This window comes from Choloepus didactylus, chromosome 5 (genome assembly GCF_015220235.1).
Source record: "Choloepus didactylus isolate mChoDid1 chromosome 5, mChoDid1.pri, whole genome shotgun sequence".
NCBI classification, from domain to species: Eukaryota; Metazoa; Chordata; class Mammalia; order Pilosa; family Megalonychidae; genus Choloepus; species Choloepus didactylus.
In genome coordinates, this window is record NC_051311.1 from 87,699,875 (window position 1) to 87,727,189 (window position 27,315).

General features: G+C 34.4%; 1 protein-coding gene across 2 annotated transcripts in view; it reads left to right on the forward strand.

Annotated features, from left to right (window-relative positions):
* Nucleotides 1-27,315, forward strand: part of COG5 (component of oligomeric golgi complex 5) — a 518,626-nt gene that overhangs the window by 436,317 nt on the left and 54,994 nt on the right. For both annotated transcript variants that reach the window (XM_037836383.1, XM_037836384.1), the window contains exons 15-16: nucleotides 17,745-17,855; nucleotides 19,271-19,333. In XM_037836383.1, coding sequence (XP_037692311.1) covers nucleotides 17,745-17,855; nucleotides 19,271-19,333 — 174 coding nt within the window. The remainder of the gene's footprint in view (nucleotides 1-17,744; nucleotides 17,856-19,270; nucleotides 19,334-27,315) is intronic.

Sequence of the window (27,315 nt, forward strand, 5' to 3'; positions counted from 1 at the left end):
TATATTATCTTAAATCTTTCAGGGATGGAGATCATGCACCTTTTAATTTGTATAATGGGTGAAATTATCTTGTATAAGAATTTCTAAATGTATTCTACAAGTAAACTTTGTAGATATTTTATGGGATTCCACAGTTCTTTTTCCTAGTATTTTACTAATATTCCTCTTTTTGTAATGCTTCATCTTATTTCTTGATTTAACATTTTTGTTGTGTATCTTTCCTGTCTTTCTCTGAGAGCACAGTGCTGCCCAATCAAATTTGCTGATTTTTACAATTAACATATACACCTAACATTGTTATTTGTTCCGTGTAGTTTTCACATTTCTCTGTATTACAAATAACATTATCTTTGTGAATATAACTTTTCTGTGTTATTTTCTTAGAATATATTTCTAATAGAACAAAATTTATGGATATAGCAATTTTAAGGCTCTTGGAGTATATTGCTTATTAGCATCTCTTGACCTAGAAAGATTTTGATGAACCATAGAATATACCTATGATCATTCATCCATATGTCTAGAAAAACTGCTAAGATGTAGATCAGGGATCACAAATAGATTTCATCCCCTATGTTAAGTGTAAGTTGCTACCTGGAGTGCTGTGTTAACAGATCCTAAAAGGGCCACAATTGATTATTGATGTACATAGGAGGGGGGACTGACCATCTAAGAGCCAGATATTTGCCCATTGTACTTTTCACTAAAATAGTCATATTAGTAATAGTAATAATAATAACATTTTACCTTTTTGTGTGCACTTTTTGTTGTTGTTGTGAACCCCAAAGTTGAATAGAAAGCAAGCATCAGGTCACAAGTTGTGGTCTTAAGATAAAATTCACATGGAAAATTAATTTGGTAGTTGTAATGTAAGCATGGTCACCACTTTCAGAAAAATAAAGTATTTGTATAACTATAACTAAAGTTTCATCAGAATTTATTTCAAAATCTCTGTTAAAAATATCTGATTCAAGTATAAAAATGTTATGACTCATTCACAGAAGCATTTGTTGAGTAGCATATATTTCACATTGCTGAGCTTCTGAAAACCTATTAAATACTAATGAAGACTTTTTCTTGTTTATTTTATGTATGCTTGTAAAGAAATCCCTTAAAAAAATTATGAACAAATCCATCTAAAAAGGAGTTGTCCGAGTCTATACATCTCCTTAGCAGTAATGAGAATTATCCATAACTGGAGCATCAATGGTATGACCACAGTATTTGGAAATTAACCCACCATTCTGTAGTCCATAATTAATCCATAATGTATTTTCTGATTCTTTTTAGATTTTCTGAGTCACCAATCTTATAACTCCCCCAAAATAATTTGCAGATTTTCTGAATAGTAACATAAAGCTGTCAGCCAGCTCAACCCTTGAATTTTTGATTTTATTTCTTTTGCCTCTAGCTCTCACCTTTGATGATTAAGAAGATCTTGGTCATTTTGTGTACAGATAAATAATTATATAAAAATGTACTTTACATTTACTGTGTAGCTCATCATTGTTTCAGGAATTCAGTCTCATTAATTGATTCTCTGTCGTTGACTTCACATGTTGTTTCTAGTAAGCAGATGTACAGAATTAGAATTTCTGAAAAATGTTTTGTTTCAATAGTAATCATTTATTCCTGTAATTAAATTCAAAAAGGGATAATATGCTTTGACATTAGCAGATATGAACCATTTTAATTATTAGTTGAGATCCTTTTAATTTTATTGATTTTCTCAAAGAACCAACTTCAGGTTTTGTTGATTTTCACTATTGATTCTTTTATTCTCAATTTCATTTATTTCTGCTCTAATATTTGTTATTTCTTTCCTTCTGTTTGCTTTGGGGTTAATTTGCTCTTCTTTTTCTAGTTCCTCCAGGTATGCAGTTCTTTCATTTTACTCTTTCTTCTTTTTTAATGTACCTGTTTAGGTCAATAAATTTCCCTCTTAGCACTGCCTTCATTGCATCCCATAAAATTCAATATGTTGTGTTCTCATTTTTATTTGTCTCAAAATATTTACTGATTTCCCTTTTAATTTCTTCTTTGACCCACTAATTTTGTGTGTGTGTTGTTTAACCTCCATAAATTTGTGAATTTTCTAGTCCTCTGCTTTGTTAGTGATTTCCAGATTCATTCCATTATGTTCAGAGAAAGTGCTTTGTATAATTTCAATGTTTTAAAATTTATTGAGACCAACATATTGTCTGTTCTGGAGAATGACCTATGTGCACTTGAGAGAATGTATATCCTGCTGCTGTGGGGTACAGTGTTCTATAAATGTCTGTTTGGTCTAGTTCATTTATCATATTATTCAAGTTCTCTGTTTCCTTATTGATTCCCTGTCTAGATGTTGTATGCTAGAGGCATCTATTTCTCCCTTCAGTGTTGTCAGTTTTTGCCTCATGTATTTTAGGGCACCCTGGTTAGGTGCATAAATATTTATGATTTGTATTTCTTCTTGGTGGATTGCCTCTTTTATTAATATATAGTGTCCTTCATTGTGTCTTTTAAGTCTATTTTTTCCACTATTGGTATTGCTACCCCGGCTGTTTTCTGGTTACTGTTTGCATGGAATATCTTTTTCCAGTCTTTCACTTTCAACCTATTTGTGTTATTAGGTCTAAAGTGAGTCTCTTTTAGTCAGCATATAGATGGATCATTTTTTTTTATATATACATTCCACCAGTCTGTGTCTTTTGACTGGACAGTTTAATCCATTAACATTCAGTGTTATTACTGTAAAGTCAATAATTTCTTCAACCATTTTATCCTTTGGCTTTTTTTTTTTTATATGTCATATCTTGTTTTTATCTCTTTTTTCACCCTTTTAGTTAACCTTACCAATACTCTTCATTTCTACACTCTCCTCCAAACCTCTCTCTCTCCTGTCTTTTCCTTTTAGCCTGTAGCACTCCTTTTAGTATTTCTTGTAGGGAAGGTTTCTTGTTAACAAACTCTTTCAGTTTCTGTTTATCTGTGACTATTGTTAAGTCTCCCTCATTGGTGAAGGTAATTTTTCTGGGTAAAGAATTCTTGACTGGCAGTTATTCTATTTCAGTATCTTAAATATATTGTACAATTGCCATTTTACCTCCATGGTTTCTGATAAGAAATCAGGACTTAGTCTTATTGAGCTACCCTTATATGTGATAAATCACTTTGCTCTTGCTTCTTTCAGAATTCTCTCTTTGTCTTTGGCATTTGACATTCCGAGTAATAAGTGTCTTGGAGTAGGTCTATTTGTATCTATTCTATTTTGAGTTCATTGTGCTTTTTAGACCTGTGTATTGATGTCCAAGAGTTTGTATATTTTTTGGCCATTATTTCCTCAAATATTCTTTCTGCCCCTTTTCTTCTCTCTTCTCTTCTGGGACACCAATGACACATATATTTGTGCATTTTGTGCTGTCATTCAATTCACTGAGACCGTTCTCACAATTTCCCATTCTTTTCCTATCTCTTCTTTTATCTGTAAGAGTTTGGATGTTCTATCCTCTTGCTCACTAATCTTTTCTTCTGCATCTTCAAATTGGCTGTTGTGTCTCCATTGTATTTTTTAAAATCTCTTGTGCCTTTCATTCCCATGATGTCTGTTATATATATATTTTTTGCATGCTTTCAAATTCTTCTTTATGCTCACTCAGTGTCTTCTTTATATCCTTTATCTCTCCTGCCACATTTTCCTTCATCTCCTTGAACTGATTTTGGAGATTTGTATGAACATCGTTAATTAGTTGTTTCAACTCCTGTATCTTATCTGAAGATTTAGTTTCTTCCTTTGGGCCATATCTTCCTGTTTCTTTGTGTGGCTTATAATTTTTTGCTGGTATCTAGGCATCTCATTTTCTTGATGAGTGTATTCTGGAGATCAGTTTATCTGTCTTCCCTAGGGTTTTCTTGTGATTGGCTTTGTGCTATAGCTCTTCTTTGAGGGCTAATTCTGGCAGGAGGGTTCCCCCCAGAGAGGACCTACCCAAGTCAGTTTTTCCTAGTCAAAACAGGCCCAGGATCACTGAAGGGAGTATAGATCAGTTCCAAAGTGCCCTTGGGGGGAGACCCATTAGGATACCAATCTTCTTTATGATGTTTCTATGATTCTGTGCTTTCCTTTCTTGCCCAGCAGATGGCACTGTTCAGACAACTATTCCCCACTGTCCTAAGGTGGTACTGTGCCTTTAATTCTCAGCTAACTTCACTCCTGCCAGAGTGGTTGAGGCATTAGGTTGCCAGCCTTTTGGCTGGGGTGGATTGAAACTGTTGTTCAGATCCCAGACCCTGGAATCCGAATTCTCTAATCAACAGCTGCAAATTATACTGGGCCTTCCTCCCTCCACCCCTTTTCTTGGGGAAGAGCTGCCCTTCAGCACCTTGTCTCCTTGTGTCCCAAGATATTACAGTGTCTCTCAATCAGCCCCACTTCCGCCTCTGCTGGGTACGTGGTTGAGACAAAGGCTGCCAGCCACTTTCCGCCCTAGGCTTGTTAAAACTGTAACTTTTCTCTCGGAGCTGGAGTCCAGTGCCCTGAATTCACTGATCAAGAGCTGGAGTCGGTGCCCAGCTCTGTCTCCCCCTTTTCGTAGGGAAAAGCCATCCTTCAGCAAACTGATCACCACAGCTCCAAGAAGTTGCTGTCTAAATCCACCCTGCATCTTCCCCCACTAGGAGCGGAGTTGAGACTGCCGGGTGCTTTCTGTCTTGGTTGGGTTGTAAATTTAGTTGTGCTTGGTGCTGGTACCCAGCAGGCTCAATTGACTAAACAGAAGTTGCAGTTGGTGCCCGGCTGAGTCCCCTATCCCATTCCTGGGAGATAGTGCTCAGTGAGGTGTAACATGATTCACCTTTATGTAAATTTCTCATATTTTAGAATGTTGACTCTCTTATTTCTACCACTTTCCTAGTCCCCTAGTTATCTATGCTCTACAGCCAAAGCTGTGTTTTTACTTGGTATCATTTTATTGTATTGTACCTCTGTACTATTCTATTCATCTCAAATAAGGTGGACTTTGTAAAAACAACAATGAGAAACTAGTACTCTGGCCCTCCAATCATTCTTCAGATATTTACTGAGCAACTTCTCCCTTTAAGACACCTTGCAGAACATGTATGTAATTTAATGAAAAGTCAGTTTTAAAGAGTTCAAATGCAGGTTATGACTTGAGACAGTAACAGTTAAAATGGCTTAGGATTGGTGGAGAATTCAGAAAGATGTTTTGTTATCACAACCTGAATGGAGCCAAAAGTCATTTCTACACCTCCAGGCAGCTTCATTGGTTCTTAGTTCTGATTCCTAACTCTTAATCTGTGTTGTTGGTCCCTTGCCAGCAATAAAATAGGCTAGAGGTTTGGGGAGTGGGTGGTAGGACAGGACCCAAAGGATAAGTGAGTAGAAAAAAAGAATATGACAAAATTGTCTGAAGATAACAGTGGTAATACCTTATATTGCTAGAGAACTTTACATTTTACAAAGCATACTTTGGTATGAACTGTATTATTAGTTCCATGTTATACATAAAGAAATTGAAGCTACAAGTAACTTAGCTGGCAAGTGATAGAGGCAAGTCTATTTAGACTCCTAGGTCTAATATTCATTCTACCGCAGACATGCCAGGAACAGGGAGACTTTTCTACTATGTAGACATAGCAAGAGCTTGACATGTGTGATAGTCAGTGGCGAGACTGGCCTATTCAGAGCTGAGAGTACCTTCTGGAAAGAATGGGTCTTCTTGTGAATTAACCACCTCTTTCCCATAGACAATGAATAAACTTTCATTGTTTGTACATAAATTTATCAAAATACAAGGTCTTGAGGTTTTACTCATGATGGGACATGTAATGTTAGGCTCATCATTTTAGTAAGTCTATGTCTAATAATGCTGATCAATTAGTTTTTAAAATTATTAATATCTACATCCTACAGATTTTACTATAAATATTATGTCCAGAGGTCATGACTTTGGACAAATTTTAAGAATTAAAAAATAAATTGTAGAGGTTTTGTTTCTAGTAATAGTCATTTAACTCCTATCACACCAACCCTTCTGCAGATGTTGTTCATAAACTCTGAACAAAATGTTAAAAACAATTATCTGAAAGCAATGGAGTATGACTAAAAGCAGGGAGATCCTGATGAGGAGTTGAAACTTAGGTAGAGGGAACAGCACTGAATGAGTTTACCATTTTTATAGCTTTTTGTCCAAGAGCAGGCCCCAGTCTGCACCATCTGGGTGGCTTAGATTTGAATAGGGAAAATGTTGTAGTACTGGCTTGAGGACCTATAGGCAAGACTTTGAATCAGGCATAGCAGCTGAAAAGCGAAGAGGGAAATCCCAGAATGGAGAAAACTAGAGAGGGATAGCCCCAAATTCCGTTTATAAATCTGCTCAACTTTCTGGCCAACCCTGAACCTCACATGCACAGAGCAGACTCAAGTCAGCCCAGCTAAGACTAAAAGAATTAAACTGAATTATAATACACAGGTACTCAGTATACAAAGTAACAAAATATGATTTTTATTGATAAGAAAAGCCCTGATTCTGAGATGGTCAACCCAGAGAAAGCAACCATTTTAATTGTGCTCAGTGAGGTAAAGAAAAAATATGCTTGAGTAAATGAAAGATAGAAAATCTCTAAAAAAGAACCAAATGGAAAATTGACATTTGGAAAAATATATACCTGAATTAAATATATATATATATATATATATATATATCTTACTAAATGGGCTTCATAGCAGATCAGTAAACTTGAAGATAGATTAGTAGAAATTATGCAGTTTAAAGAATAGAAAGAACAAGGATTTAAAAAAAAAAAAACTCTAAAGCCTCAAGGACCTGTAGGAAAATACTCCAAGACTGGTATGATGTGAATTTATGTATTCAAGAAACTTGGTGGATTCCAAGCAACATAATTACCAAGAAAACTATAGTCTTACTGTTAAAAACCAAAGATAAAGAGAAAATCCTGAAATCAGGGAGAGAAAAACAACAAATTACATAATGAGGAAAGATGCTTGGAATAGTCAATGGCTTCTCATCAAAAGCAAGAGAGACCAGAAGATGTTGGAATAAAATCTTAAAAGTGCTAAAAGGAAAAACTCTAAACAGAAAATGTTGTATCCAGTGAAAATATCCTTCAAGAATGGAGGTGTAATAAAGACATTCTCAGATTAGTGAAAACTTCAGAGAATTTGTCACCAGTATACCTAACTATAAGAAATGCTACAGGAAGTTTTGATGGCTAAAGAGAAATGATGTCATTTGGAAAGTCAGATCTTCAGGAGACATTGAACAGTACTGAAAATGGTAAATATGTGAGTAAATATAAGAAACTGTTTTTTTCTTCTTAATGTTTATAAATTGCTTATTTGCATTTTTAGAGCAAAGATCATAACATTGTATTGTGAAGTTTAAAACATATGTAGATTTAGTATATGTGACAACCGTAGCATAAAGGGTAGGGAAGAGGATAAATAGGCTGATGTATTTACAATATTCTTGTATCTTACATGAAGTAGTAAAATTTTAACTCTAAGTAGACTTTAAAAAGGCAAAAGATTTACATTATAGTCCCTAGACTGACCACGACAAAAATAATGCAAAAATGTACAGCTAAAGAGCCAATAGATGAAGTAAAAAGAATTTTAAAACATATCCATTTAATCCAGAAGAAGGCAAGGAAGACTAGACAAACAAACAAAAATGATGAAACAGAGAGAAAACAAATAGTTTTCTACCACATCAGTAATTACATTAAATGTTAATAGACTAAACACTTATTGAAAGGCTGAGATTGTCAACTGTTATCTTAAAGAGTCACACTTTAAATATAAAGTTACAGATAGGACGAAAGTAAAGAGATGGAAAAGTTATAACATTCACAATCAATAAGCATGAGAAGGCCAGAATGGTTATATTAATATTGGACAAAATAAATTTTCAAGACAAAGGTTGTTAGCAGAGATAAGAGGAACAAACCATAGTGAGAAAAGAGTCAGTTCATTAAGAGTCTGTTGTAACCATATATGTATATACACCTAATAACAGAGCTTCAAAATATGTGAAGCAAAAACTGACAAAACTAAAGGTAGAAATACACATATCTGTAGTCAAAGTCAGAGATTTTAATAATCCTCTATCACTCATTAAAAGAAGGAGACAGAAAATCAGGAAAGACATGGGACAGCTGAAAATATTAGTATTGATATCTATAGAATATATTATATTGAACAACTGGAGAATATACATATGTATGTTATGTTCACCAAGATTGACCGTTTGCTGGACCATAAAACAGGTCTCAATAAATCTTAAAAGAATTTAAATTTTACAGGGCATGTTCTCTGGCCTCAATAGAATTAAATTAGAATTAAAAAAGAAGTAGAGAAATATACCAATTATTTAGGAATTAAACAGTACACTTGAATATAATCCATGGGTCAAATAAGAAATCAAAAGGGAAATTTAAAAATATTTCAAACTGAATGAAGATGAAAGCAAGGAAACATAAATTTTTGAGATGTGGCTAAAAGTGATTAGTCAGAGATTTAAGCTTTAAATGCTTACACAGAAATGAAAGAAGCTTCAGTGGCAGAGAGATTCCAAAAGGAGCTGAGAGGTCACTCTGGTGGGCACTCTTACGCACAATATAGACAACCCTTTTTAGGTTGTAATGAATTGGAATAGCTAGCAGTAAATACTGCAACTGTCAAACTACAACCAAGAACCCTTGAATCTTTAAGACAATTATATAAAAATGTAGCTTATGAGGGGTGACAAGGTGATTGGGAAAGCCATATGGACCACACTCCCCTTTGTGTGCAGTTTATGGATGGATGAATAGAAAAATGGGGGCAAAAAAAAAAAAAAAAACACCCAGTGTTCTGTATTACTTTAATTGTTCTTTTTCACTTTAATTTTTATTCTTATTATTTGTGTGTGTGTGGTAATGAAAATGTTCAAAAATTAATTTTGGTGATGAACACACAACTATATAATGGTACTGTGAACAACTGAATGTAGGCTTTGTATGACTACATGGTATGTGAATATATCTCAATAAAATGGAATTTAAAAAAGTGATCAAAAAAAGAAAAGTACAGGCCAATATTCTTCATAAACATAGATGAGTAATACTTAAAAAAATATATTAGCAATTCAAATCTGGTTAAAAGGATAATACAGAATGATCAAGTGGGATTTACCCTAGGAATGAAAGTTGGTTTAACACAAAATTCAGTAAGTTTACATAGTAACAGAATAAAAGGTAAAACAAGTATAATCATTTCAATAAATGCAGACAAAGCATTTGCCAGATTTGACTCTCATTAATGATAAAAATTCTTAGCAAACTAGGAAGAGAATGAAATTTCCTCAGTCTGATAAAAGCCATATATGAAAAACCTACAATTATCATCTCAATTAATGTTGACATGTCAAAAGTGTTTCCCCTCAGATCAGGAACAAGACAAAGATGTCCTTTGTCAACACATCTATTCACCACTGCCCTGAAGTTGTAGCCTTTGCACCAAGGCTAGAAAAATAATTAAAAGGCAGAAATTTCTGAAAGATAAAAGTAAAACCATCTGTTTGCCAATGATATGGTTTTTTTTGTACAGTATCCCAGGGAATTACCAAAAATAAATGAAACCACTAGAACTAATTGTTGAATTTATCATGTCACAAGATAAAAGAGCAATATGCAAAAAATCAATTGTATTTTTATATGCTAACAAGAATAAATCAGAAATATAAAAAATTAATTTTTTACAGTAAGATCAAAATATAAAAATACTGAGGAATCAGTTTAACATAAAGCATGCAAGACTTCCGCAGTGAAAACTCAAAACATTGAGAGAAATAAAAGAAGACTTACTAAGTGGAGAGGTATATTGTGTTCATGGATTAGAAGTTTCAACATTGTTAAGATGGCAGTTCTCCTCAGATTGATTTATAGGCTCAAGGCAATCTCAGTCAATCCCAGTCTGCTTCTAACATTTATATGGGTATACAAGTAACCTAGAATAACCAAAGCAGGCTTGAAATAAAAGAACAAAGTTGGAAGACTTATACTATCTGACTCCAAGACTTTTGTGATGCTACAGTAGTCAAGACAGTGTGGTATTAACGCAAGGATTGACAATAAATCAGTGGAACAGAATAAAGAACCCAGAAATAGACCCATACTTTTATGGTCATTCAGGGGGCTGATAATGCACATTAAAAGTGTTCATCTACTTTTAATCATCACAGAAAATGCAAATTGAAACCATAAGAAGATACCACTACATACCCAACATAATGACTAATATTTAAAAGATCAGTAACACCAAATACTGGTGAGACTGTGGAGCATCCTATATGTTGTTGGTTGAGTTGTAAAATAGTACAACCATAATGCAAAATGGTCTGGCAGTTTGTTATAAAACTAAACACACACCTACACTATGACCCAGCATTTCCCTTCCTAGGCATTTACCCAAGAGAAATGAAAACTTATTTCACAAAAGACCTTCTACAGGAATTGTAGCCCCAAACTGAAGTCAACCTAGATGTTCAACAAAAAAATAGAGTAAACAAATTCTGATAAGTTCACACAATGAAATACTACACAGCAATAAAAAGGAAGAAACATGGGTGAAAGCGAAAAACACACTGAATTTATGCCTTCCATGCATCAACAGAAATTTTTAATAAAGTATAGAATAGGCAAAATTAATCAATGGAGTAAAGTATTCTGATGTCTGCAATTTATTTTGAGATACATGAAAAATATAAAATGGGTAATAGGATGGATAGATAGGTGATAAAAAGCAATTATTATAAAATGTTTTAAAAAAGTATGGAATCTAGGTTGTCAGTATGTGGGTGTTCACTGTGGAATTCTTTTCAGCCTTTCTGTATACTTGAAAGTGTTCACAATAAAATATTAGAAAAATATAAATTACTCACTACTTTTAGCATTTTAAAAATATGTGAGAAAAAAATTATTTTTCTTAATTTTTCAAGAAAAAGAGTGGCAGCAAGGACTGTTAAAAGATTGAATGGTGTGTCCATTGTTATTCAACATTGTGCTGGAAGTTCTAGCTAGAGCAATTAGGCAAGAAAAAGAAATAAAAGGCATTCAAATTGGAGACAAAGAAGTAAAATTTTCACTATTTGCAGACGACATGATTCTATATGTAGGAAATCCAGAAGAATCTACAGCAAAGCTACTAGAACTAGTCAATGAATACAGGAAAGTAGCAGGCTACAAGATCAACACGCAAAAATCTGTAGTGTTCCTATACACAAGTAATGTGCAACAAGAGGAGGGAATCAAGAAAAAAATCCCATTTACAATAGCAACCAAAAGAATCAAGTATTTAGGAATAAACTTAACCAAGGACACAAAAGACCTTTACATAGAAAACTATAAGAAACTGCTAAAAGAAATTGAACAAGACCTGAAAAAATGGAAGAACATACCATGTTCATGGATTGGAAGACTAAATATAGTTAAGATGGCAATTTTACCTAAACTGATTTACAGATTCAATGCAATACCAATTCAAATCCCAACAACTTACTTTACAGAAATAGAAAAACCAATAACTAAATTTATTTGGAAGGGTAAGGTGCCCTGAATAGCCAAAAATATCTTGAGAAAGAGGAATGAAGTGGGAGGTCTCACACTACCTGACTTTGAAGCATATTACAAAGCTACAGTGCTCAAAACAGCATGGTACTGGCATAAGGACAGATATACTGATCAATGGAATCGAATTGAGTGTTCAGAAGTAGACCCTCGCATCTGCGGACAACTGATCTTTGATAAGACAGTGCAGCCGAAGCAACTGGGAAAGAGCAGCCTGTTCAATAAATGGTGTTTGGAGAACTGGATATCCATTTCCAAAAGAATGAAAGAGGATGTCCATCTCACACCTTATACCAAAATTAACTCAAAGTGGATCAAAGACCTAAACATTAGCACCAAGTCCATAAAACTCTTAGAAGAAAATGTAGGGCAATATCTTAAAGATCTTGTGATAGGAGGTGGTTTCTTAGACCTCACACCCAAGGCACAAGCAACCAAAGAACAAGTAGACAAATGGGATCTTCTCAAAATTAAACACTTTTGTACATCAAAGGACTTCGTCAGAAAAGTAAAAAGGCAATCTACACAATGGGAGATGATATTTGGAAACCACATATCAGATAAGGGTTTAATATCCCGAATATATAAAGGAATCCTGCATCTCAATAACAGAAAGACAAACAATCCAATTAAAAAATGGGCAAAAGACATGAACAGACATTTTTCTGAAGAAGAAATACAAATGGCTCAAAAGCATCTGAAAATATGCTCAACTTCACTGGCTGTTAAGGAAATGCAAATCAAAACCACAATGAGATATCATCTCACACCTACCAGAATGGCCATTATCCAAAAAACAGAAAATGACAAGTGCTGGAAAGGATGTGGAGAAAGAGGCACACTTATTCATTGTTGGTGGTAATGTAGAATGGTGCAACCACTCTGGAAGACAGTATGGAGGTTCCTCAGAAAGCTAAATATAGGTTTGCCATATGACCCAGCTATTCCATTGCTACGTATATACTCAGAGGAACTGAAACTTAAGACACAAACAGACATTTGTAAACCGATGTTTATTGCAGCATTATTCACAATTGCCAAGAGATGGAAACAGCCCAAATGTCCATCAAAGGACGAGTGGATAAACAAACTGTGGTATATACACATGATGGAATATTATGCAGCTGTAAGACAGAACAAAGACATGGATCATGTAATAATGTGGATGAACCTTGAGGACATTATGTTGAGTGAAGTTAGCCAGAAACAAAAGGACAGATTCTGTATGGTCTCACTAATATGAACAGACATTAATGAACAAACTTTGGGAGTTAAAAGCTGACAACACAGGCAACCAGGTGATAGAAAGAGGGCAGAGATCAGCCATTTGATGCTGAAGGACTGCAGAATGTTTAGGATTGATTGCATAGATCCACAAATAGATAGCATAATACTGTGTGATGGTAGCACGGTATTGTAAGTACACTGAACAAAGATGTCTGTGAGTAAAGCTGAAAGAGGTGGGATAGGAGAATGTATGACACCAGAGGTAAAGATAGATGATAAAGACTGGGACTGTATAACGTGGCAAAAACTGGTGTGGCCAATGACTGTTACTAAATATACAAATATAAAAATGTTTTTGCATGTGGGAAAGCAAATGAATGTCAACCATGTAGAAATTTGAAAAGGGGATGGTATTCAGGAAAAAACATAATCAAAGCAAACTGGAGTCTATGGTCAACAGTAACATTGTAATATACCTCCATTAAATGTAACAAAGGCAATGTGCCAATGCTAAATGTATATGAGAGGGGGATATAGGGGAGGAATATGGGATTCTTGGTAGTGGTGTTATTTGCTGTCCTTACTAGTATATTGTATTGTATGACACGTTATTTTTCTTTTTATCTTTTTCTTATTGCTAAGAAAAAAAACAATTTTTCTTGTAGTAATCAATATGTTCAAGTGCTGATTGTGGTGATAAATGTACAACTTTATGATACCATGAACAACTGATTGTACACTGTGGATAAATGTATGGTATGTGAATATAACTCTATAAAATTGTAGGAAAATATATATATAGGAGTAAAAGTGTTGGAGAAAACATGGTGAAAGGGGTGATGCCTCACCAATATGGACTAACTACAATGTGTAAACTCAGAATTGAATCTTAGAACATAGCCTAATGTGGACATAATAATTGTAATCCCTAGATTGTAAGCTCTTACAACAGTTAACTCTATCCCTGAATTGTAATGTCTATCTCTAAATTTTGAGATGCTGATCCCCTAGCGTATAACCTGATTGGTCTCTGGAACAATGCATATCTCTGAGACACCTGAAACTCAGAGCTAGAGCTCGGCAGATATGAATGTCAGTATTAGTGCATATAGCCACTGTCAAAAAAAAAAAAAAAAGCTGAAAAAGAGCCCAGACTTCAATTAGTGATATGAATGAAGCAGGCCTTGTTAAGACTAGGGCAAGCCAGGCCAAAGGGTAAAGGTTGAAACTGATTGTGTTTTAAAACTTCAACTTCCATATGAGACCAAGGGAAGAGATATCTATTTGGTACAGGATCTAAATTTTTTAAATGGTACAACTCTACAGTCGATTTGTTCAAACACCACAATTGCATGGAACTTTGAATAGGAAGTGAGATACGGTAGGTTAGTATAGGCTGGAGTGAAATAGTGACACATCCCAGAGTAATTTGGGCAGATAATAAAAAATATATTTACAGCCTCCTCCTCCCCAGCCCCGAGGATCTAGGGGAGGGTGCGGATGTGTTGGACATCCTCACCTGGACTGATGTTGATGTCACAAACGTTGGGACTGGCGGTTTGATGTGCTGAGCCCTCAAGCATGGGACTTGCCCTTATGAATCTCATTACAACAAAGGATAGTCTAAACTTGCATGTAATGGTGCCTAAGAGTCTCCCCCTGAGTACCTCTTTGTTGCTCAGATGTGGCCCTCTCTCTCTCTAACTGAGCCATCTCGACAGGTGAACTCGCTGCCCTCCCCACTACGAGGGACCCAACTCCCAGGGGTGTAAATCTCCCTGGCAATGCAGAATATGACTCCCAGGGATGAATGTGGACCTGGCATCGTGGGACTGAGAGTATCTTCTTGACCAAAAGGGGAATGCAAAATGAGACGAAATAGTTTTAGTGGCTGAGAGATTTCAAATGGAGTCGAGCGGTCACTCTGGTGGACATTCTTATGCACTATATAGATAACACCTCTTAGGTTTTAATGTATTGGAATAGCTAGAAGTAAATACCTGAAACTACCAAACTCCAACCCAGCAGTCTGGACTCCTGAAGAGAATTATATAATAATGTAGATTACAAGGGGTGACAGTGTGATTGTGAAGACCTTGTGGATCACACCCCCTTTATCTAGTGTATGGATGAGTAGAAAAATGGGGATAAAAGCTAAAGGACAAATGGGGTGGGATGGGGGGGTGATTTGGGTGTTCTTTTTTCACTTTTATTTTTTATTCTTTTTCTGGTTATTTCTGATGTAAGGGAAATGTTCAGAGATAGATTGTGGTGGTGAACGCATAACTATGTTATCATACTGTGGACGGTGGATTGTGTACCATGGATGATTGTATGGTGTGTGAATGTATTTCAATAAAACTGAGTTTAATAAAAAAAAAAAAAAGATTGAATGGTGTGTGAAAACGTTTCTGGAAGTCTTTAAAAATGCCTTTCCGTGTTGACTCCAAATGTGGCCCTGCCTAACGACAAAGCTAGTTTATATTTCAAAGTCCTTTCTATCCTTGTGGATCCCTAATTCCTGTGTAATTCATTGTCGTGTACAAAGTACTGGGACTTGCAAAATGTTTATTAATAGAACTTTATTTCCTTTCTGAAAGGGTTATTAGACTCTCAAGGGAATGCTGTAGGGATGTTATATGTAGGTTTCAGCAAACTGATTGACCATATTTCATATCCGCCTTGTGCATATGATGGAAATATGTGAACTGGACAGTAATATGATTAAGTGGGTTTGCAGATGATTTACTGAATGTGTAACATTCCTAACAAATGGTCAGTTTTCATCCTGGAGAAGTATCTGTCTTCAGCACTGTTTTGTTCAAACTTTTGAATCAGTGAACTTGATGAAAATAAAATATTTAAAATATGTGTAGATGGCTTATATCTGAATGTGCTATAGAATATATCATTGATAGAATAGGCTTCCAATATAGTTAAAAAGAATGAGGAACTGAATTAAGAATAAATAAAGGATAATCTGAGACAGTAAAAATTCTTCCACTTAGAATCGGAAAAATGAAATGCATAAATTCAAGCCGTTTACTTAAAATTGGCTTGAGATTTTGGTTGACTCTGAACTTAAGTTGAATCATTAATGTTTATTACCAAAAGTACTGATAGGCTTCAATAATAAAAGCTTGGGATCTAGAAAATGGGGTGTGCTGATAAATTAGATATGGGGAATGAGAAAAAGAATCAGGGATGACACCGATGTATTTGGCCCGAGATGCTAAGAGTGGGAGTACCATTTACTGAGACATGGAAATCTGTGTAAGTAACATAGCTGGAAGTTGCGGGGCTGGGGGGGTGGAGATGGGAATCAAGAATCTGGCTTTGGGTAGTTTATGTTCAGAGTACCTAGATATCCAAAAAGAAGTGTTGAACAAGCATTCGTATACTTACATCTGGAATTCCAGGGAGAAACAGGGCACAATTTCAGAATGATGATCTTGATAAGGGATGGGATACAGTGCACTTGTGGAGTGATTGTCCATACATAGGAGCATGGACAGTTCATTTGTAATAGGACACACTCTAGGGGTACAGATTCAGGTGGCAGGTGGAGAAGCTATTTTCTGTTTACTCATCTTTTCTCATGGAAGTATGTAACAAAGTTAGCAGCTGAGAACTTACCCTTCCTTTTCCGTTTTCTCTTTCCCCTCCCTTCCCCCTCCCCTTGCCTTCTTTCTTTATTTTTGTGATTTTGCGTAGACAATAATTGGCAATTGCTAGAAGGCACACATATGAAAATAATAGCATACACCAGCTATTTGGGTCACACCTGCCTCAGGGGTCCATCAGCTATGAAGACTCAACTGTAGATGTTCTTTCTGTGTGTAAATTGTTAGTCTTCCACATGCGAGAGGTTATCTCTACACAGGTTCCTGGCTCTGCCTAAAGTTCAAGGTACTAACTTGACTTGAATATTTCCTTATTTGTCAGAAGGACACAAACTTCCCCAATTAAGGAAAAAATTATTTATATATATACACACACATGTATACACATACACACACCAACACTTTAGTAATTTCTTTTTTTAATTTATTTTTTATTATAGTAACATAAAATTTACCATTTTGAGCATTTTTAAGTGTACAATTCAGTGGCATTAACTACATTTACAATGCTGTGCTACCATCATCATCATCCATTACAAAATCTTTTTATCACTCAAAACAGAAACTCAGTACCCATTAAACAGTAATTCCCATTTCCTCCTCCTCCAGCCACTGGTAAATTCTGATGTACTTTCTGTTGCTATAAAATTGCTATTCTGGATATTTCATATAAACGGAATCAAACAGGATTCATCCTTTTCTGTCTAGTTTCTTTCAGTTAGCATAATATTTTCAGTATTTATCCGTGTTGTAGTATGTAGCCAAACTTCATTTCTTTTTATGGTCGAATAGTATTCTATCATGTGTACATACCACATTTTGCTTACCCTGGGATATCTGGATTGTTTCCACCTGTTGGCTACTGTGGCTAGTGCTGCTATGGACATTAGTGTTCAGGTATCTGTGGAAGTCACTGCTTTCATTTCTTTTGGATATGTACCTAGGAATGGAATTGGTGGATCATATAGTAATTTTATTTTTAACTTTTTGAGGAACTGCCAAACTCTTCACAGTGGCCGCACCATTTTACATTCCAAGTGTTCCAATTTCTCCACATTCTAGCCAGCACTTGCTGTTTTCTGTATTTGTTTATTTTTAACATTCATTCTAGTGGATATGAAATTCTGTTTCTTTGGGATTTTGATTTGCATTTCCCTAATGGTTAATGATATTGAGCATCTTTTCCTGTGCTTATTGGCTATTTGTATATCTTTTTTGGAGAAATGTCTATTCAAAGCAATTTATTTTTGTGTTGAAATTTCACAGCTTTCCACACAAGGAGATGCAAGTCAGGTAATTGGGCCTCTTACTGAAGGGCAGAGAAGAAATGTGGCAGTAGTGAATTCGCTGTATAAATTGCACCAATCTGTAACAAAGGTAACCTTTATTTATTTTGATTAAGCTTTTTCATTTAATTTCAGGTACTTCTTTATTCTTGCTTCAAATTTTGACAACTTACAAATTATTCCATTCTTTGTGAAAGAATGTAACAATCAAAATGCAATGATTATAAAATAAACTGAGAGTTAACTCTTCTTAAAGTCTTTCATCCTGGCCTTTATTATTTGTGTGGTTTTCTCTCTATTCATATGGTTTAAAATGCATGAACGATAGATCATCAAATTTTGGTTGGTATCACCAAGTTCATTGTAAAAATGATTCAGGGGTAAAACACATTTGTTTAATATTTACTGAAAAGCATAATTTGATATTACATAGGTGGTAGTACATTATAGCAAAGGTAATGGTGAAATAAGAAGTTTTAAGCCCTCCAACATGTCAAAAAAGTTCTTCATACAAAGAATGCTGGCATTAAGAACAGTGAATTTTATGAGATAATCACTGATAACTACTTGCAGATAGAAAATATATATTCTCTTTTCTTTTTGCTGTTCTTCTAACACATTTAAAAGAAATGGCTGAACTTTAACTTATTTGCCTTCATATATTATGTCTAAGATGAACAGTATTCATAATTCAATATTTAGTAAGTAGGGAAATAAATCTTTAGAAGAACCTGATAGAGGCTAAAGGTAAGGTGATATTCTTGAAAACTTGATCTCTAATGTGAGCTTAATGCTAGATCATATTTTAGAATAATTATAGGTGACTGTTCAGTTATTTAAATTTTTCACAAATCCTTTTATCAATTAGGCATTTCTAAAATGTATATTTTACATACTAAACAAAATATATTTTAAAGGGATATCAACAGATAAATCTCAGCAAAATAAAATTATCAGAACACTGAATGTTGTATTTTCCTTTTCCTTTAGTTATTTCTGTAAAGCTCCAGAAGCAATGCAATTTATTTAGCCTGCTTGAAATGCCTGTATTGATACCTTCAGAATCTCATAATGTTTTGTATTGGTTTTTAAAAAGGGAAATGTTTGGCATTTGTATTTTAAAGACTTGCTGAAAATTATAGTCAGTCTAGAATCCCATGAGAAAAGCAAATTTTTAAAAAGAAATAAGTAAATATGGCTTTATATTGACCTTTTTGAGTAAAAACTTTAAATTAAAACCTATGTAAAGTGAATAAAGTAAAGCTAACTTTTAGTGTTTGTGATGTTTCAATTATTTGAAGTAGCTATTTGCTTTGTACACTAAAGTACTTTCAAACTATCTTATAAAATAAAACTAAGGCGTTTTTAAAACATATATGAGATAAAACTATGAAGTAATAATATTTTATATGTAACTGTAGTAACAGATTTATCATGTTATGAGAAAAATTAGTATTTACAAATATAAATGATTTAAGCTATAACTGGCTTAAAATCTTGTTCCAGGTCATTTCCAGTCAGAGCTCCTTCGCACCAGCAGCCGAGCAAACTATAATTTCATCCCTGAAGGTAAAATAATTTAATTTAATATCGGACTCTGTAGGTTGAAGTCAGTTTTAAAATTGTTTGGCTGTGTGGGAGATGTCACATTTTAAAAATAATTCAGAATCCTCTAGATATATCAAAATTACATGTAGATAATTATCCTAGAGAGAGGAAGGATGCATGTGTGTTTATATTTCTATAGCATTTAAAAATAGAGTTTAAAATAGACACTTTTGGTGTCTGTGGATTGTATTCTACTTATAATAATTGTGTGTGTATATATAGAGAGAGAACAGGACATACCTTAGGGCATTCACCATACCTTACGACAGTGTAGCCCAGTATTATCCTATTAAAATAGTGGTTCTCCACCAGGAGTGATTTTGTTCCTGTTCTAGTTTGCTAATGCTGCCGGAATGCAAAACACCAGAAATGGATTGGCTTTTATAAAGGGGGTTTATTTGGTTACAAAGTTACAGTCTTAAGGCCATAAAGTGTCCAAGGTAAGTCATCAGCAATTGGGTACCTGTTCTGGTTTGCTAATGCTGCGGAATGCAAAACACCAGAGATGGATTGGCCTTTATAAAAAGGGGTTTATTTGGCTACACAGTTACAGTCTTAAGGCCATAAAGTGTCCAAGGTAACACATCAGTAATCAGGTACCTTCACTGAAGAAAGGCCGATGGCGTCCGGAAAACCTCTGTTAGCTGGGAAGGCATGTGGCTGGCATCTGCTCCAAAGTTCTGGTTTCAAAATGGCTTTTTCCCAGGACGCTCCTCTCTAGCAAGCTTGCTCCTCTTCAAAATGTCACTCACAGCTGCACTGAGTTCCTTCTCTTTGAGTCAGCTCATTTATATGGCTCCACTGATCAAGGCCCACCCTGAATGGGTGGGGCTATGCCTCCATGGAAATATCTTATCAGAGTCATCACCCACAGCTGGGTGGGGTGCATTCCAAGCAAATCTAATCAGCACCAAAATGTCTGCCCCACAAGACTACATCAAAGATAATGGCATTTGGGGGACACAATACATTCAAACTGGTACAGTACCTTCACTGGAGGATGGCCAGTGGCGTCTGGAAAACCTCTGTTAGCTGGGAAGGCACGTGGCTGGTGTCTGTTCCAAAGTTCTGGTTTCAAAATGGCTTTCTCCCAGGGTGTTCCTCTCTAGATTGCAGTTCCTCAAAAATGTCACTCTTAGTTGCACTTGGGATATTTGTCCTCTCTCAGCTTCTCCAGAGCAAGAGTCTGCTGTCAACGGTCGTCTGCAAACTGTTTCTTATCTGCAGCTCCTGTGCTTTCTTCAAAGTCTCCCTCTTGGCTGTAGCTCCTCTTCAAAATGTCACCCACAGCTGAGTTCCCTCTGCCCGTCAGCTCATTTATATGGCTCCACTGATCAAGGCCCGCCCATGGAAATTATTCAATTAGAGTCATCACCCACAGTTGGGTGGGGCTCATCTCCACAGAAACACTCAAAGAATTCTAATCTGATCTAATCTAAGTGATTAATAACACTCTAATCAACGCTGATAATGTCTGCTCACACAAGATTACATCAAAGATAATGGCGTATGGGGGACACAATATATTCAAACTGGCACAGTTCCTTAGGAAATATTTGGAGATATTTTTGACTGTCATAACTAGGAGTGGGGTGCTACTGGCATATATGGGTGGAGATGTGGGATGCTGCTAAACATCCTGCAATGCCTAGGACAACCCCCCACAACAAAGAATTATACAGCCCAAGATATCAATAGTGCTGAGGTTGATAAACCCTACTTTAAAGTATCTGTAAGGTATGAAACAGTATTTCCATTGTTTTCATACACTACCATAATTATGCCCCTTTTCTCTACCCAAGTTAAAAAAATAGTGTTGGTATGAAATTCAGATCCATATGTAATTGACAGTAGGTAACACTTTAAAAAAATAAGCAAATCAGTCATTCTTAGAAGCATAATGGCTATTCTTTTTCACCTTTTTGCCAGACACATACAATATATTTGAAATATTGCAGCAACCCTTCAAATTATGTATGATTATCCCCATTTTATAGGAGATAGCTGGAAAACAGCTAGACTTAAATTCAAACCCAGATCTTAATGACTCAGAAGGGTTGTTCATGCCTACCACACCTTGCCACCATCAATCATTCATTTACTTACCAAATATTTATTTTATACTTCCTTACTAGAAGAGTATAGCATGGTAATTAAGAACTTAGACTTTGGAGCCTTACTACCTGAATATGAATCCCACCTCAGCTATTTATCTGGTTGAATGACCTTGTAGAAGTTAATAAGCTCTCTTTTGCCTTAGTGTCCACATCTATAAAATGGTACAATATACCTACACAAGGTAATTGATAGCAACTTATAGATTGAATTTACATCTCTTGGGGAATATGAGAAATGAGTTAGGGCTCACAAAACTCCAAGGAAAAGTAATTATATTTATTGTGTAAAGAAGATACAAAGAAAGAACAGTTAGAGAAGGAGGAAGATAATTGAGAAAGTACAGTATCACAGATTCTAAAGGAGAAGGGAACTTCTGAAGTCAGACGCTGGCCATGGGTTACATGGATGGGGATTTAACAGGTCCCAAAAGCTTAAGGACAATAAATTCATATATGAATGGATTTGATTCATTGAGGGTAAGAGAAGGAGGCAACGTATGTTCCTCCAGCATAGTAAAACTACACTTGGATGTTTTCTCTGTATCCTTTTCTTTTCCTCAATACACTCATCTCATTATGATTAAATATTATTAAAATTGCTATATAAAATTATTGTTTCTACTAAGAGTTGTCACATTTATTGATGATTATAAAAATACCATAAAATTGGGCAATATGACAAACCAAAAGGTCTTAACATCCTAGGTTCCAGGTAAGGAGCAGATGCAATCTTCTATTCTACAATTCCGTGTTCTCTGTCTTCTGGCAGTACCTGTCAAACATTTTTTGATTACTACCCAAAGTAAGAAATACATTTTACTTCATGACCCCATACGCAATAATCTACATAAGAATTTATAAATATACACACATGTAATTGCATGTGTATATCATATACATATATATACGTTTCTATAATTAACATGGAAGTTTCACAAAACAATACTTATTATGTGAGTTACACTCTCATATCTATTACTGTTTAAATCATTAATTCTGACCCACTAAATTGATTTTTTGACCCACTAATGGTCACAACTCATTTTTAAAAACTCCATTCTGTAGGTTAAGACAGAGTGTCCTCACTTTGCCCAATGACAAAAATCACATGGAAAAGTTAAAAATAGAAATTCCTTAGACACAATAATTTTTTAATGTGGGCTCTCTAAATTTGTATTTTTAACTCACAACAAAGGTTATTCCTATTATTACTCACTTTGGGCTGGGATTTGGAGCCAGTGCAGGGAAAATTGCCCTGATCTTGGGCAACAACTCTGACTCAGGTTTGCTCAGCATGACCAGTGCTGCATCTAGCTGGGTGCTGCAGTTTGCTGAGACATCACCAATTTTTCCCTTGAGAAATAAGCAAGAGAAGACTAGCAATAACGTTAAGGGCCCTCCTGCAGTGACCCTGCCAGTTAGAGGCTTAACTGCTTATATTAAGAGAACTCAGTGAAACAATTTTGTCTTTTCTTTTTAGTTGTCTCATAAAAGCCATTATGACATGTTCAGTAAAACACACAAATAAAATCCTCTGTAAAGGAAAAAAGGTAACCTTGAATTTCATAAAATGATAGGAAACATTAGATAATTTTGAATTAGGGATGGAATGTTAAACATAAATGACTAAAGCTCAAGAACCAAAAATTTGTGTGCTTTTACTGATGAAGATATCACACATACTTTTTTACTTACTGAAAAAATAGAAATAGATGTACAATAGTCTTTTCTTCTCTACCATGTTGATATTTTATCCAAAATTAAATGTTATTTTAAGCTTGAGGTTCAACATCTCATTTTATGAGTATTATCTAGTATATCATGAATGGCATAATTAATATTAATGAATATACATTTAGAATCATTTCATTATAACCATCTTGGTTGTAAGTGGCCTTAAACACCTTGGTCCAGTAATTCTGATCCTTTTTTGCTCAGATTGCCTTGTGCAGATAGTGATTACATTGCTAAATTTATATATGGCAATATCTTATTTCTCCCTTATTGTGTGGGTTTGATGTTCTACATAGGGAATAATCCAGATTGCTGAAGCGCCATTATTTTTATCTTAGCTATTTTTAGGTAAACCCTTTTAAAATGTATAACACATTTTCCTGCTTTGTTAAGAGCATATGAAATATAATCTAAACTCCCTTTGGTGGCTAGAAGGAATTGTAAGCTCTATACTTTCTCCTGCAGAAGAGACTCTGGCATCTTCTAAGTTTCCTTTGCTAATTGTTAATCTGCTACCCATTACCTTTAAAGAAGGCAATTCCCAAGATGTTCTCTTCTCTTCCTGCTGCATATTTTCCATAATGGGAAACCTCATCTAGCCAAAAGGTTTTCGTGTAAACCATCGTATTATATGCAAATAGAGGCAGTTTTACTTTTTCCCTCTGATCTTTATGCCTTTTCCCCCCAGCATCCTGTTTCACTGGCTAGGACCTCTAATGTAATGTTGAATTGAACTGTTGAGAATAGACCTCCTTGACTTGTTCCTGATCTGGGGGAAAGTGTTTGGTATTTTACTATTTTAAGTCTGATGATAATTATAGGTTGTTTTGTAGATGGCTTTTATCAGATTGCACAGGATCCCCTCTATTCCTATTTGCACAGAATTTTTATCATAACTAAATTGAATTTCATCAAGTAGCCTTTTCCATGTCTAGTGAAAAAATCATAGGTTTTTTCTCCTTTATTCTATTTTTGAATTTTGAGTAAAGTGTGTTTCAGTGATTTATTTTCAAATATCAAACAAACCTTGGCCATGAATTATTACCCTTTTAATATATTCCTGGATTTGTTTTACTTAAATTTTACCAATGAGGTTATCATGCATATTCATATAAGATATTAATATATAGTTTAGTTTTTTTTCTGGTTTTGGTATCCAGTTAATGCTGGCCTCACCAAAAGACCTTGGAGTGTTTCCTCCTTTTCTATTTTCTGAAAATGTTTATGTTGAATTGGTATTATTTTCTCCTAAAATGTTTAGTAGAATTTTCCAATAAAGCCATCTGAACCTGTAGTTTTCTCTGTAAAGATGAAGGCTTATAACTACAAATTTAATTTGTTTACTAGATAAAGGGCTATTCAGATTATCTATTTCTTCTTGAATAAGATTTGATATTTTATAACTTTCAAGGTATTTGTCCATGAAACTAATTTATCTAATCTGTTGGCGTGACAATGTACATAACATTCTCTTATTATCCTTTTAAGTCTTAGGACCTATAGTGATAACTCATTTTTCATTCTTGAGATTGTTGATTTGTCTTTAATTTTTTCTTGTTCATTCTAGCTAGAGGTTTATCAGTTTTGTTGATGTTTTAAAAAAAACAACTTTTGACTTTATTAATTTTCTCTTTTATCTCTTTTCTGTTTCATTGATTTTTACTCTTATCTTTATAATTCTTTCCTTCTACTTACTTTGGATTTCCTTGGCTTTTCTTTTATCCAGATTTTCGGAGACCTTTTACCACTTATTTTATATTTTTCTTCTTTTCCAAAACACACAAAGTAATAAATTTCCTTTTAAGCACTGAAATTTTGATATGTTGTACTTTTATCTTCATTCAGTTGGAAATATTTTATAATTTCCTTTGTGATTTCTTCGATTCATGCATTATTTAGAAGTGTGTTTTTAAATTTTGAATTAGTTGTGATTTTCCTAGGTATCATACTCTGTATGATTCCTGTACTTTTAAATTTATTAAATCTCATTTTATGGCCTAGCATACGATCAGTCTTTGGAATGAACCATGTGTCCTTGACAGGAATGTATAATCTTCAGTTGTTGAGCATAGTGTTCTATAAATGGCAGTTAAGTCAAGGCAATTGTAATGTGGTCAGATCCTCTATGTCTTTACTGATATTTTATGAAGTTGGTTTATCAATTACTAAAAGGGGGTTAAAATCTCCTACTATGATGTGGAATTGCTTATTTCTCTCTTTAGTTCTGTCAAGTCTTGCCTCTTCAATTTTGAAGCTTTGTTACTAGGTATATACACACACTGATAATTTTTGTGTCTTCCTGATAAATTTACCCTTTTATCATTACAAAATATCACTCTTTAGCTTGTTAATAATTTTTCATACTTTCTATTTATCTGATATTAACTTAGCAACTCCAGCCATTTTATGCTTAATGTTTGCATGGTATATCTTTTTCTGTTCATTTACTTTCAACTCCTTTGTGTCTTTAAATTTAAAGTGCATCTCTTGTAGACAGTATATAGATGGTTCTTGCCTTTTTATCCATTCTGATAATTGCTGCCTTCTAATTGGAGTGTTTAGTCTAACATTTAACACAATTACTGATATGGCTTTATTTATGTGTATAATTCCCTCTGCTTTTTCTTTCTTTCTTTCTTCTCCTTTTTTGTTCTTTTCTGCCTTCTTGTGGAATATTTGAATATTTTTTAGAATTCCATTTTAAGTTGCTTATTGGATTTTCAGCTACACCTATTTGCATGATTTTTTTTTTAGTGGTTCCTCTGTGGATTACCATATAGTTCCTTATCTTTTCACAATCTTCTTAAAGTTAATACTGTATCACATCATGTAAAATACAGCAACCTTACTATCATAGAAGTGCATTTATGTCTACATGCATTATAAATCCCATAGGCAACTTTATAATGTTTGCTTTTTAAGAAAAAATGTGTATTTTAAAAAATAAAACTTTTTTATTTTTCATATTTTTATCATCTATGCTCTGCATTCCTTCCTGATGATTTTAGTATCCCTCTAATATCATTTTCCACTAGCATTCCTTTATCATTTCCTGTAATGTGAGTCTGATGACAATGAATTCCCTAGTTCCTTTATTGAAAAATGTCTGTTTCATTTTAAATGCCAGTTTTGAAGGACAGAATTTAGGTTGAGAGTTGTTTTTCTTTCAGGTCTTTGAAAATATCATTCCAGTGTTCTGGCCTCCAGTGTTCTGCTTTTTTGGTGAGAAGTTACCAGTTATCCAGTTATTCAAATTGTATTTTCCTTGAATAAAACCTGTCTTTTTTTTTTTCTATCAAGATTTTATATTTATCTTTGGTTTTCAGTGGCTCATTTATGATTGCCTAGGTGTATTTGATCTTTTTTACTCTGAATTTATACTTTTCATCAGATTTGGGAAGTTTGGGAACTTTTTCCCCACATATTTTTTCTGCCCCATTCTCTTTCTCTTTTCTTCTGGGCCTCTAATTACCAATATATTAGACCTTTTGCAGCTGTTTCACAAGTTCAATTTTGTTTTCAACTTTTTACCTCACTTTCTTCTTAAGAGAAGTTCTGTCTTAAGAATCCTTAAGGTTCAGTAATCTTACTTCTGCCATATCCATTCTGCTACTAAGCCTATGCAGTCAATTTTTAATTTTCAGTTAATGTATTTTTTAGTTATAAAAGTTCCATTTGATTCTTTTTCACATTTCAATTGCTCTGTTGAGATTTTCAATCATTTTGATTTATTGTGAGCATGTTTCAAGTCCAGTTTCAGACCACCACAATAAAGCAAATATCACAATAAAGCAAGTCACTTGAATTTTTTGGTTTTCCAGTGCATATGAAATAATGTTTACACTCTACTGTGCTCTGTTAAGTGTGAAGTAGCATTATGTCTAAAGAAAAAGAAAATGTACAAACCTTAATTTGAAAATAATATTGTGAAAAAAATGATAACCATCATTTGAGCCTTCAGCAAGTCATAATCTTTTGGTTGGTGGAGGGTCTTGCCTCTGTGTTCATGGCAAGGGTGGTTGCTAAAGGTTGGGGTTCCCATGGCAATTTTTTAAAATAAGACAACAATGAATCTTGCCATGATTTACTCTT